This window comes from Pseudorca crassidens, chromosome 10 (assembly GCF_039906515.1).
Source record: "Pseudorca crassidens isolate mPseCra1 chromosome 10, mPseCra1.hap1, whole genome shotgun sequence".
Lineage (NCBI taxonomy): Eukaryota > Metazoa > Chordata > Mammalia > Artiodactyla > Delphinidae > Pseudorca > Pseudorca crassidens.
In genome coordinates, this window is record NC_090305.1 from 1943768 (window position 1) to 1956848 (window position 13081).

General features: G+C 55.0%; 1 protein-coding gene across 5 annotated transcripts; it reads right to left on the reverse strand.

Annotated features, from left to right (window-relative positions):
• Nucleotides 1-506: 506 nt before the first annotated feature.
• Nucleotides 507-13069, reverse strand: LOC137231487 (serpin B6-like). Of its 5 annotated transcripts, none has more exons than XM_067751853.1 (7): nucleotides 12959-13069; nucleotides 6964-7138; nucleotides 4893-5042; nucleotides 4046-4163; nucleotides 2749-2891; nucleotides 1248-1403; nucleotides 507-1035 (listed from the first exon to the last, which is right to left on the reverse strand). In XM_067751853.1, the coding sequence occupies exons 2-7, from the start codon at nucleotides 7126-7128 to the stop codon at nucleotides 631-633; spliced, it is 1137 nt and encodes a 378-aa protein (XP_067607954.1). In that variant the 5' UTR covers nucleotides 7129-7138; nucleotides 12959-13069; the 3' UTR covers nucleotides 507-630. The 5 variants fall into 5 exon arrangements, with proteins under 5 accessions (XP_067607954.1, XP_067607956.1, XP_067607953.1 ...); XM_067751855.1 differs by lacking the exon at nucleotides 12959-13069 and adding an exon at nucleotides 12802-12896; XM_067751852.1 differs by lacking the exon at nucleotides 12959-13069 and adding an exon at nucleotides 12688-12846.
• Between the last annotated feature and the right edge of the window lie 12 nt (nucleotides 13070-13081).

Here is a 13081-nt window from a genome sequence, read left to right on the forward strand (position 1 = left end):
GCGTCTATCCGTAAAGCGGTCTTAAACTCTTCCGCTACTGTGAACAGGACTTGTCTGCTCGTCTCTGGCCCCTGGTGGCAATTAAGCATTTTCAGGGAAAGTGGGTGGCTGTGCATCTGAAGAGGTCTGTGACCGCAGACCCCTCGAAGTGCAGACACAGCGGGAAATGGGACTGACTTCTCACGGGTCTGGGTCACTGGCTCTCCCCACCTCTATGCTGGTTTCTGGAGGGCTCACAACAGCGGGGTTCTTGGAACAGAACCCCGCTGAGGGTCTCTGCAGCCTGCTCCCCGTGGCTGCCGCAGCCTCTGCTTCCCTCTGTTCTCTCGCAAACAGGGGCCCCTGAGCAGAGGAGGGAGGAAGCACCTGCGCTCCCTGAGGGCCTGGACGTGGAGGGCGAGGGGCGCCCCTCAGAGCAGGGGCACTTGCCGGGCGTGACCGCCCTCCCCCGAATGGCAATGCAGGTCCTAGGGGGCACGGGACATGCGAACACACAGACACAGGCCTTCTCGATCAGCCCCTTTATTTCTGGACTGTCGCCAAGGCCACTTTGGGTCGCAGCCGCGTCACGGAGCACCCGGGAAAGCGGGCCGGCAGGGCCCAGCGGGGCTGCCCGCGGCCGCCGCCTCCTCACGGGCAGCTGAGCCGGCCGCAGAACAGAAGCCCGCGGGTCTTGCTGTGCTGGATAAAGAAGAGGAAAGGGTGGTCGGCACAGAACCTGGGGGTGATCCTGGCGCAGCGCAGCATCAGGACTGCGGCGGTGGCGGCGGCCGCCTCCGTGCCCTGCTCGTCGACCTCCACAAAGGCCTTGTGCACGACCCGGGACAGGCACAGGTTGCTCTGGGCCGACATCGCGGAGAAGTCGGCCCTGGCGCCCTCGAAGGCGTCGGTGACGCCCAGGGCGCGGAGCACGCCCTCCAGGTCGTAGCTCTCCCGCAGCTTAAACCTGGGCAGGGATACCTCCACCTCCTCCTCATCCAGCAGGTCCGGCCTCGTCCACTCGACGAATTTCTCATAAGTGAGTTCCTTTTCCACCTAGAAGAGGTGAGTAGAAGGGCTTCGGGTCCAGAGCAACGCTCAGTGGGACCGTCTGCCGTGGCCCACACGCACCGCACCGTGGGTTCGAGGGGGCGGCCAGGGGAGCTGTGCTGGCTGCAGAAAGGGTTCCTGCTGGGAGGTGGGGAGCCTGCCGGGCGGGGATTCAGACGGGACCCCCTTCCCCCACGGCGCGGTTACCGCTTAGTTACCGTTTTCAAATCGGTGCTTTCATCGGGAAGCATGATGATCATACTGAGCTCGCTGCCGACGTAGGGAAGCACGAGAATCTTCGTGGATATCTCTTCGATGTAGGTCATCTTAAAGGTGGATTTCTTAAACATCATTTGCACAGGCTTCTCCACATTCTGTAAAGGAATGGATAAACAAGAAGTTGAAACAAGACACTGGACGAGTCAGCAGAGCCGGCCCCTCTGGGCCCCAGGAACACTTTGGTGGCTTCCAGACACCACACCAGTCCCCTCCCTCTTGCCAGCTCACCTTCACTGCTTCCGCCTCCAAACCCTGGGGCACCCAGGGCTCAGGCCTCGTGCTGCTTTTCTGCCGGTGATCTCAGTCCCGTGACTTTAAACAGAATTCCCACATTTATATTCCTGGCCGGGACCTCCCCCCGATACTCCAGAGGCATAAATTTTACTGCCTACTCAACACGTGCATCTGGACATAACAGAAACCTTCAGTGTCACCTCTCACGCTGGCTCCTCGTGTTCCCCTCCACGGCTGCTCCATCTATAATTTTCCCCATCTCGGCTGATGGCAACACCATTCATCCCGGGGTCAAAAACCCTGGAGTGTCCTTGGCCCCCGTCCTTCACACTCACATCTGACTCATTACAAACCGCGCTGGCTCCACTTTTTTTTTTTTTTTTTTTTTGCGGTATGCGGGCCTCTCACCGCTGCGGCCCCTCCCGCCGCGGAGCACAGGCTCCGGATGCGCAGGCTCAGCGGCCATGGCTCACGGGCCCAGCCGCTCTGCGGCATGTGGGATCCTCCCGGACCGGGGCACGAACCCATGTCCCCTGCATCGGCAGGCGGACTCTCAACCACTGCGCCACCAGGGAAGCCCTGGCTCCACCTTTAAGACACAAAGCTTGTGCTTCCCACCCCCGCTGCTGTCAGCCCAGCCCTGGTCATCGTGACAACTCCCAAGTGACCTCTCTGGTCCTGCATTTGCACAGGGGCTAGAGGGGTCCCGGGAGATCGGTGCCACAGCTCTCTGTGAGAGCTCAGAGGAGGGGTACAGAAACCGGGCTGGGGGCACTGCTAGGGGGGCTTCCAGACGCCGCTGGAGAGGAAAGGGGGATATACAGGTACTGACAGAATGAAGACAGAGACATGGGTAGGATCCAGGGCCACAAAGAGCTTCACATGCCATAGTCTGGAGTTTGAACTTGATCTCAAAAGTTCTGGGAAGCCAGGAAGGCCCCTCAGCCTGAGAGCTACACCGTGGGATGTGCGATACAGACAGAATGCCCAGCGGCAGCATGGACCACGTTCGATGACACAGTGCGGGGGGCGGGCAGGGCGAGAAGAAGGCCCCAGGTTTGCTGGGAGACCGGATGCTGGGCTGCCTAAGGCCACACGAAGCACCAGTTACTTGAGGTCAGCCTTCTCGCACGTTCTATAAACCAATGTGAACACAGGGACTGTTTCCAAGAACCTCCTCTGTTATTGCGAAATACCCATATTCACCTTGCTGACTTTGAACGGCCTTTCCTTGGTGTGCTGTTTGTTAAACTGATTCTCCCAGTTTCCTTTGAAGTAGATGGCGTTCACGAGAACCAGAGAAGTCATGGAGTCCACTGAACCTGGAGACAGCAGGTCTATAATGTTTCCTGAAAAGCAGAATTAAAGAACCAGTTAGCTAAAGGGCTTCCTGACGGAGGCATCGGGACGACATTCACTGGGTCGTCTTCTTGAGGGGTCAAGTGCACAGACCAAGGGGCTCGCCGTCCTCTAAACAACCATGTACAGGGAGACTGGCCCCTAAAACAAAGGCAGCGACAAAAGCTTTTAAAGCTCTGGTCAGAAAAACACCACCGGTTGAATAAAACATAAAAATGAACCAAGTAATATGTGCAGGATAATTCCCAGTGGGAGAGAAAGGAATGTTGGATGCCTGCGCTTCAGGGATTGTCCTGAAGGTGAGAGGCTGTAGCTTGTGTGGAGAACATTTAAATTAAGAGTCGCAGGTGGCTGAGGACTTAACCAAGTGTCCTGCAATGACACTTAGTCACCCGCAGAGCATAAGCGGTGATGGACAGGCAGGCAGCTTGAGACCCGCAACCAAATTTTTCTTTACACTATTTGTGAAGATAAAGATTATATTAACATTAACAACGACAACAACAAAATTAAAGTGAAGACTGTTATGGGGCTTCCCTGGTGGCACAGTGGTTGAGAGTCCGCCTGCCACGCAGGGGACACGGGTTCGTGCCTCGGTCTGGGAAGATCCCACATGCCGCGGAGCGGCTGGGCCCGTGAGCCATGGCCGCTGAGCCTGTGCATCCGGAGCCTGTGCTCCGCGGCGGGAGGGGCCACAACAGTGAGAGGCCCGCGTACCGCAAAAAAAAAAAAAAAAAAAAAAAGATTGTTCTGGAAGAGGTGCACCAAACATTGATGAGGAGAGGGAAAAAGCTAGAGAAAATAATTATACACTGATTGTATTTCAAAAGTAGATTTTTAAAGTTTACAGTTATTCAGAGAAAAAAAATCATTCCTGTTTACATTTGATGCTCTTGTGAAGGAACTGATAATAAGATTAATTAAAATACTATGAAAACATCTCCTGTACAGCACAGGGAACTCGACTGAATACTCTGTAATGGCCTATATGGGAAAAGAATCTAAAAGAGAGTGGATCTATGTATAGGTATAACTGATTCGCTTTGCTGTACACCTGAAACTACCACCACGCTGTAAATCAACTCTACTCCAATAAAATTAATTAGAAAATAGCAGGAAAGCAGAAATAACAACGTATCTTCACCTTCTGTCCTTTGGGCCACCCAGGTGTTTATGTGTTTCCTGGACTCCTCCGCAGCGCTGATAAAGTCCAGCTCTTCCATCTCCGCTTGGTAGAACTTGCGGCAGGCATCTTTGAAAGACTAGGAGACACAGAGCAACATAGTCGCGTGGCTACAAAAACAATCAACGCCAAGAGCCTACTTCCTCACCACCCCAAATCAGAACGTTGATAATTTTATGGTTTGCATAGGAATGTACAAATGAACGCGAGGAATTAACCTCAAATCCTTTCTCAGTCTTCAGCTCCATTTAATAATAAATACAAACTAAGAAAAGTCATGGTCTGGATGCCAAATAAATGCCATGGACGCCGCACCAGCGAGGTCAGGACGCTGGCACTGAGACGCAGCAACTGCAGGGCCACGGCCGTGCCCAGTGGGCTCCTACCGTGGTGAGGGCCACTGCTCCCTCGGTGTTTCGGAACCGCCGGCCGTGAACCAGGGCCCGTTGTCCCACAGTAACATGGGAAACCTGCAGCCCACGCCACCACTTCCTCAGCGCTCGTGGTGAGGTGTTAAATCCACACCGTTCAGAAGGGCGCCACCTGCGGCTACGGGCACCTGAACTGCAGCCGGTGCCACTGGGGGACTGAATACTTCACCTCACCTGCATTGAATTAACGACACTGGGACATAAGTAGCTGCGTGTCCAGTGGCTGCCATCGCGGACGGCAGTGCGCGGGGTCCTGCGTCACCCCACCCGTGTGCGTCTCAGCCCACAGGCCCTCTGCTGCACCACAAGGTCCCCCCAGCCACCTCCCCGCCGCCTTGGTCTCTACCTTCTTAGTAAAAGCAGCGAGTATGACTTACTGGGAGGAAATCATAAGTCTTCTCTCCAAAGAGCCTGTTGGCGGTTCTGAGCAAGTACTGTGTGCCGGTCCTGTTAACTTCGGTGAGGAGGTTCTGGAAATCCTGGTGGACGTCTCCACCTCCGCCGCTGCTTCTGCTTAGAGAAAGTGCCTGAAATCAAAAACAGATAAAAATACACAACTTCCATGTGCCCTGACTACAGGAAATGGATACAACACTAAAGTCAGCCTAAGGGCCACACTGATCCTCACTGCAGCTTAAAACGAGATTCACCCAGTTAAAGACACAATGCTTCCTGGAAGCCACCCGGCCTCCCTCCCGCAGGGAGTCCGAGCAGTGACGGCAGGAGCAGAAATGCCCCTTTGCAAGCTCAGTTCCGTGCGCCCACTCCTGTGGTCTGTCTGCAGACAAGGCTGCCCGCCAGGCCTCCCGTCTCCGCACACACACGCCGCGTCCTCGGGTCTGGGCTGGCCCTGGGACGTGCTCTGACCAGCAGAACACAGCAGAGGTGACTCTTCCAGGCCTGGGCCGAAAACGGCCCGGCAGCTCCACGTTCGCTGTCTCGTCCCCCAGCCCTCACGGTCTAGGAAAGTCCCCGCTACCCGTTGGGGGCGTCGCGGACAGCCCTGGGGAGCTGACACTGCTCGGGGAGAGCTCCTTGTGGGAGGACGGAGGCCCCAGCCAACAGCCAGCACCAGGGCCCTTCCTAGATCACGAGTGAGCCCAGCGGGCACCATAGGGCCAGGCCAGAGGCTGAAAAGCTACCGTCGTCATTCGCAGCCACTCAGCTGCGGGGCTGTTTCTTTTGCAGCCATAGAAGGTCCAGGCAGCCGTCCAGGCATGGTTCTCCTGTAACACAAAGCTAGAACGTGGGCGCTGGCTTTGGACCCAGCAGCTGGCCGAGGCTGGGAGGACAGTGCGGACACCACTGCCACCTGCAGCCGCGGGAAGGCTGGCCCTCTCCCCGGGGAATCGTAAGGAGATGCCCGGGAAGAATGCGGCGTCGGTAGCCGCCTGGGAAAGCGTGAGGGAAGAGAAAGACGAGCTGAAGAGGGAGCTATTTCTTTGTCAAGCAGAATTGAAGGAAATATTTGCAACCCAGGACTTGCTGGGTGGAAAGAGAGAATGCTTCTCCCTCCCAGCCTCTCCAGCCAGCAAATGATTCTGAAAGTAAGTGACGGCCTCAGGGCAAAGGTCAAACGCAAAGCACAGGCCTCGGGCAGGATCAGGACACTTGGTTAAACCTTGGAGATTGAGGCAGGGCCCCGAGAGCCTCTCAGCCAGACAACGGGCTTCAGGACATCGTCCCCCAGCCCAACGGAGCCCTGCCTCACGAGCTTGTGCCCGTGCCCCTGCTCAGGGAAGCAGAATTTAAGCTGCTGTTAGAGACCCACACGGTTCAGAAGCAGCCTGGATCCCAGACACCCAGCCTCCAGAGCTGTGAGGAAGGAAACGGCTCCTGCTTAGGCCACTCAGTGTGGGCCTCGTCAGCCTGAGCACGCTGGCACCTCCCCACGGCGCAGGGTGATCCCTCCCTGTCTCTCCAGGGTGTGCCAGGAGTGGGGCGGCCTTTAGTTCACAGAGCTCTGCACCCAGGAGCCTCAACAGCCCTGTTCCTCCTGGACTTGGAGCCCAAGCCCGGCCCCAAGAAGGGATGAGACCCTGGGCCTTGGGCGGGCTGTGAATGCTGGGCGGGGCCAGAGGACACACTATGGCTGCCATCGGTGGCCGCAGGAGCTGGACCTTCATGCCCCGCGCAGCCTGCCTCGGGCTGGTCTGGGCTTCACTGCAGGACTGGCCTCGCCAGCCGGGCCTTGGCCAGCGCATCAGAGCAGAGGCTGGATGAGCACTTGCTCATTCAAGCGTGTCCTCCTGGAAGTCAGGTACTGAGCTGTCAGGAAGGCCCGGCCACCTGCCAAAGAGACATGGTGTGGGAGGCCCAGGGGACGGGGCAGCACAGAGGGGGTTATGTGTCAAGAGCAAGACCTTTGGGATTTGAAACACGGAGGACCAACTCAACTGAGAAAGTAACAGCATTTGCCATCGCCCAGAACTGGTTTCAGGTACGTACCTGGGACATCTGGGCCGCGGTGTCTCCCTGTGCCCCCATGAGGACCATGGCCAGGGCAGAGGAGATGCTGATGGGTGAGATAAACACATTTTGCGAGCTGTCTTCACCCAGATGTTTCAGAAGGGTCAAGGCAAACGTGCCGTTCGCTTCCAACAGAGCATCCATGGCGGCGAGTCTGAAACGATGGATTTAAAATCAGCGTCGCGTAAATCTAGGCTACGCGTCGGCCGTGTCTCACTCTGCTGTTAAAAGTTACCACTGACACTGGTTCAGCGAGCAAATAGGTACAGGCACAAAACTGGATGTCTCTTGCGGGGGCCCTCAGCATTATTTTGTGGGTTTCTAACACTTAGTGCACAGTGACGCTGATAGCACAGCGAGGGAGCGGGAGGGCCCCCATCCTGGGTACCTGCTGGGGGCGGGATCGGGGAAGGAGCTATTCGCCTTTGCTTTCATTTCTGTATTGTCTGGTGTGTTTAAGGGCCTATATGTATCATTTCATAATTTAGAAGTCATTCAAAATGATAATCCAACGACACAGTTACACAAGAAAAGATGGTTGAACGTTTCTGTAATGCGGGAGCAAGGCCCCCATTTAGGGTAACCTGAAGCCTTAAGGTAAAAGACAGATCACATCACATACAAAGAGGCACGAAAGCCTTAAAAACAAACACCTCTGACGTCCAGTTCTCCTTCTATGCGGCCTCAGCTTGTGCCAAGGCCCAAATCAAAGGCCCTGTCCCCAGGCCCTTGCTGCCCCCCAGGCCCAGGCCCTCCTTGCCCGGCTCTGGACGAGGGCACTTGGGGACTCACGCAAGAAGCACAGCCTCCAGCATCCCTGATGCAGTCAGACGTCACGACTCAGCCCCCCCCCCCAACACACACACACCGCACAGGTCATCCTCTGGCCTGGGGACAGGGCCACCAAGACGGCCAGTCTACCAGGAGACGCTGCAGCCCCAGGGCCCTCCATGAACTGAGGAAGGACAGGGTTGTAGGGCCCTGTGTGTGTTAGGTCTGCTGCAAGGTCACCTGGCCAAGGAGATGTCCCACGAGCCCCCTCCCCACCCATCCAGGACTCTATTTCGCCATCTGCACGCATTCCTCCCTCAGATGTCGAAGGAGTGTTGATTCAAACGGAAATGCCAACCTGAGAGACGCCATTAATACAGCACCCTGTCTCTGGTGACGTCCAGCAAACCTGTTTCAGGCTCTGACTTTTCTGTCACTGATCTCGAAAAGCACACCTGCCCTCATCGCCGCCACCCCCCCCCCCCCCAGGAAAGCACTGTCCTGGCCAGCCCACGGCATCTACTGGGGCCGCGGAGAAATCAGTGTACTTCTGTGTATTGTGTGAAGGGAACTGGAGGTGAAAGATCAATAGTTCTTCCACAGAAAGCAGCTTTGGTCTTAAACACTGAACTGGGAGAAACAAAGCAGGAGACTCAGAGGAAAAGGCACGGAGACCAGGCTCACAGTCCCAGCTCTGGTGCCCTGGGTCAGTTACCTGATTTCTGCTCCCTCCATGAGGAAGGGGATATACCAGATAATCTGTGTTCTGATGGGGTTGGGGCTGGCCACCCCAAAATACTGAAACAGGACTGAAGCTCTCTTGTGCCTTTTTAAGCTCACCTTGTTTGCCTCACCTGAGCTTATTAACAGACTCATGATCTTTTACAAACAAGGTATTTCAATGAGTCGATGTCTGTTTTCTTCTTGGTGCTCAAATCGTCACAAGTGGGGGCTAGTGGGCTTCTCTTTCATCTACTTTATTTTGAGATGTTGATCTCCAACACCCTCCCTTTACAGCAACAACAAGGTCTTACATCCATTTTGAATTTTTTTCCCAGTCCAAAGACACCAAGTGTCAGGCCCTCTCTTGGCTTCATGGAAAAGTTGTAAAGCACAAAACCGAACCCTTGACTCCTCAAGGAGCGCGTGAGTCTTGGTGCTGCTGCGGCGAAGCTGGGCAGATGCTTCCTCCCAAGCCCCTCACGCACCGCGCTGTGAAGGGGAGACAGCACGTCAACTTTTCCTCCACCACCCCGCCCCCGACTTTCCTCAAACACAGCTGAGCTCAGAGACGCCCACCCGGGCTGCAGTGGTCCCAGCCTCCTATTCGGTTGTACCGACGTGTGGATCCCACCGTCTGCCAGCCACGCCGTCCCCACGGTTCCACTGTGGACTCACTGCTCTTCAGCCTGAGCACTGCTGAGCCCCAGACACTCCTTTGGGCCCCATGTCTTCCTGCTTCACGGTTTACTCCCTTCTTTGATGAAGCGAATCGTCCAATAGCTTTCTAAGACAGAATACAGACACTTTGACTTCTCGCATGTCTGAAAATGTCTTTATCCTCCCACCCCATATGATTGACGGCTTGGCAGCCAACATCGATGGGCCCCGTTCACTCATTTTGCCGTGCACTTGGTGGGCCCTTTCAATCTAGCAAATCAAGAAAATTTCCCTTCCTCTCTGGGAACTGAACTTTTTTTTCCCCCACTTTTTGGCCACACCGTGAGGTATGTGGGATCTTAGCTCCCCAACCAGGGATCGAACCTGGGCCCCCTGCATTGGAAGCGCAGAGTCTTAACCGCTGGACTGCCAGGGAAGTCCCTCTCTGGGAACTTTTAAGGCACTTGTCAGTTCCCTTGCAGACCGACTGTTCTCTTTTTCTGGGCCTCATACCTGCGCGAGTGGCAGGCGCAGGTGATATCTGTCGGGCACTTGGGATCGCACGGCTGCTCTCTGCTCTCGGCGGCAGTAGAGAGCTCTGCTCTCATCTACCCCCTCTTGCATTTTCCATCACAATGACATTTTGTTGCATTTTCTGGAAGATACTCATGATTTTCTCTTGCAATCTTTCTACTGATTTTTTCCAGTCTCAGCCATCGCATCTTTAATTCCTAAACACTCCTTGTTCTCTGCTGTTCCTTCTTTACTGCCTCCCCCCCACCCCCGCCAGTTCCCTGGAGAACGTCAATCACAGTCTGTGGTGTTGTCTTCTGCTCCCTGTATCGTCTCTCTTCTCCTGGGGTCTTCTGCTATTGTGCTGGTGTTTATATTATTTGGGTCTCTTTCATATACAGGCTTTCCACAAATGCTTGACAATCCTGGGATGTCAGTCATATTTAAGAGGGAAACACAAAACGAGGTTGGAAACTGCTCACATGGCAGGATGTGTGCGATAAAGGGGTCAGTAGCTTTTTTTTTACTGAGCAACCAGCAAATGGAGGAGCCCCCTGGTCTGGCTGCAGGCAGGGTAGGGGCTGGGGGGTTTCTACGGGACCCATAATCCCCTCCTCTCAGTCCAATGCCTGGGGGTCCCTGAGTTTGCGCATCAGATCCTGCAGGGGTGAGACCTGATCTCCTACTGGGCTCTGGGTAAGGCAGGGAGGGTGGCTGTCCGCTGCAGAGTAGATGGCCTGTGGGGGTCACATCAGTCTGTGGACACGCTTTCTACCCAGGCCCCATTTGCAGCCCTGCACTCCACCCCTGCCTTTGCTGGCGCTCGGGCCCCAACGTTGAGCCTGTCCGCCCCTTCTGGTCTGTTTCCCCTCCTCGGCACTCAGCCCCTCCCCTGGTCACTCTCCTCCTCCAAAACCTCTGACCTCTCTTGTCCACTCTTTGTCTCCTCTCTCCCTTCTCTGTCCTTGTGTTTTTCATGCTTCACAAGGCCCCTTCATTGTCGTTTTAGCACGGTTTTATGAAAGGAAGATGCTAACCACATGGTCACAAACCCACAAACTATTTTTGTGAGCAAGAGAAAAACATGAAAAGCCATTTCTTCGCCCACTACCCGGTTCCTCTGTTAATTGTGAAATAAATGTCCAAACTCCGAGTCCCATTTATCAAGATCCTTCTTGTCTGTTTGATAATAACCTGCCACATAATCATAACCTGATTCTCATTATCACTTTGCGATAATATATAAATCCTTAACAATTAATCATAAAAAGATTAAAGAGGTCTTAATCCTAAAAAAGAAAGAAAAATAGGACCAAATTCAAACAGTTTACCACAAAGACACTCCAGATATCAAAGAAAATTATAGACAATCTAGTGGGGTTTTTATATGGAGGGATAGCTCTTCTCCATTCAATGCACATACCAGTAACAACGATACACATTCCACAGGATCACACAGCAAACACAACACCTATCAACAGCTTTCCAAGCTCCTACATTTTCGCTTCCGTAGATAAGACAGCCAAGAGTGTCCTTCATATACACACATGCACACACACACTTGCTAAATTCATCATCTATTTCAAAATTATTTACAGCTTCAATAACAATATACCTTTTAAAATATATTTAATCATGAACATAAAAACCAGCATTAAGGTTTCATTAATGAACTATGCCGTGTGTGTGTGTGTGTGTGTGTGTGTGTGTGTAAAACAAGTCTAACCAATCTACCTTTGGCACCATTTTTTCCCTGTGGCACCATCAGTAACCTTCGGCAGTTAATGTACATAATTGGTTTAATTCAACTGATCAAGTCTTAATAATTTTTTAAGGTGTCACTATTTAATTGTGCTTCTTGTCTTAGGATGCCTTAATTTCCTAGAGGATTTACTATTAAAGATAATGGAGACCTGGGCTCCTGCTTGGTCCCCACCTGGTCTCTGGGGCAGTGTGTGTGTGTGTGTGTGTGCGTGTGTGTGTGTGTTGCCTAATACATAAACGGGATGATTCCTTCCACTTTACAGGTTTACTGTGAGGCACAAGCGGGTATATTCAATAAACGGTGGTAGAACTACACGTTCCTTTCTTTCTGCTGATGTCCAGGCCTGATCTCAGGTCCAGCAAGCTTGTTAGTGTAAGGTGTGTGGCCTTCCCTGGGGTCTAACGACAAACACTGGGTGCGATGGAGGCCACTCTTTGTATAAACAGAAAAGAATGGTGATTCCATTCACTCTAATTTCACTCTATGGTTGCTGGCTGGAGCTACCCACAATAAGCTCAACTGTAACAAAATGCCGTGGATTGGAACTGGCCTCATATATTGCTTTTAAATACTCAGCTTACATGAGCAAGTATGACTAAAACTGTGGTCCTTCTCTGGGGTGGCCTAAAGCCGGGGATGCAGGCACTCACGAGCGGTGGGGAAGAGCCGGACACACCGAGAACCCTGAGAACCACAGCCCTTCCTGCTGATGCCGGGGCACATCTCTGAGCCTCGGCCACGCAGCCACAGGACCTCAGTCCAGAGGCTACTTTTCACACTCCCCCTCCCCACTCGGCCGTAAGGTACACCAGCTGGGCCGGGAGGGGCCGTGCCAACACTGACCCAGCTTCCCCCAGCACCCGCGTATTCCTGGCGGCATGTGAGGACTAATTTTCCATACTCTCTCCCTCAAAACTGAGCTTTATGGGGGGGGGGGAAGGGGAAGAAAGCAACTGAAGAGCCGACCTCACCCAGCACGCGCAACCCCAGGTATGACTAAAACCTCTCCCCGGTGGTCCTCTTAGCCCTGAAGATGCCGAACCTTACAACACCGTACCTGCAGCGAGTTTAACAAACAACACACGTGCCAGGATCCGGAATGGTCCTCACTGAGGCCCCCGAAAGCGCCTGAGCGCCGGCCACCCGGTGGGCGGGAGACCGCTGGGCAGCCGGGCCGCCTGGGCAGCCACCCGGGCTTCTCTCGGGCCCCAGCCCCACCCACGCCCGGGCTCCCAACGCCCGGCGCCCTGCGGCGCCAGCCCGCGGGGGGTCACCTGTGCGCGCGGGGCCAGGAGTGGCCCCCGGGGAGGCTCGGCGCCGCCCCCATGCGAGCGTGCGCGAGACCGAGGGTCCTCTGCGTCCCGGGCGGCGGCGGCCGCCACACTCACCACGCCGTCACTTCCGCCGGATCCGAAAGGGAACCCCAGCTGGACCCGCGCCCCCGTCCACCCCTCCGGTCCTCAGCGGTCACGACCCGGCCGCCCGCCCGCCTCCCCGCCTCGCGCGCAGGCCCAACGCCAGGGCCCGAGCGCCTCGGACACTCACCGGGCGCGCGGCCGGAGCGGGCGGGGCGGCAGCGGAGGTGACAACGGCCCCGGGGTCCCCAAATACCGCGGCCAGGAGGTGGGGCCGCGCGGGAGGGGCGGGGCGGAGCCGCGCGGGAGGGGC

Excerpts from the sequence above, each read along its gene's own strand:
- LOC137231487 (XM_067751852.1), bottom strand. The coding sequence starts at position 12,740 with ATGGGGGCGGCGCCGAGCCTCCCCGGGGGCCACTCCTGGCCCCGCGCG. Across the intron at positions 7,139-12,687 it reads TCCTGGCCCCGCGCGCACAG|ACTCGCCGCCATGGATGCTC; the intron begins GTGACCCCCCGC and ends CCATCGTTTCAG. Across the intron at positions 4,164-4,892 it reads AGACTTATGATTTCCTCCCA|TCTTTCAAAGATGCCTGCCG; the intron begins GTAAGTCATACT and ends TGTGTCTCCTAG.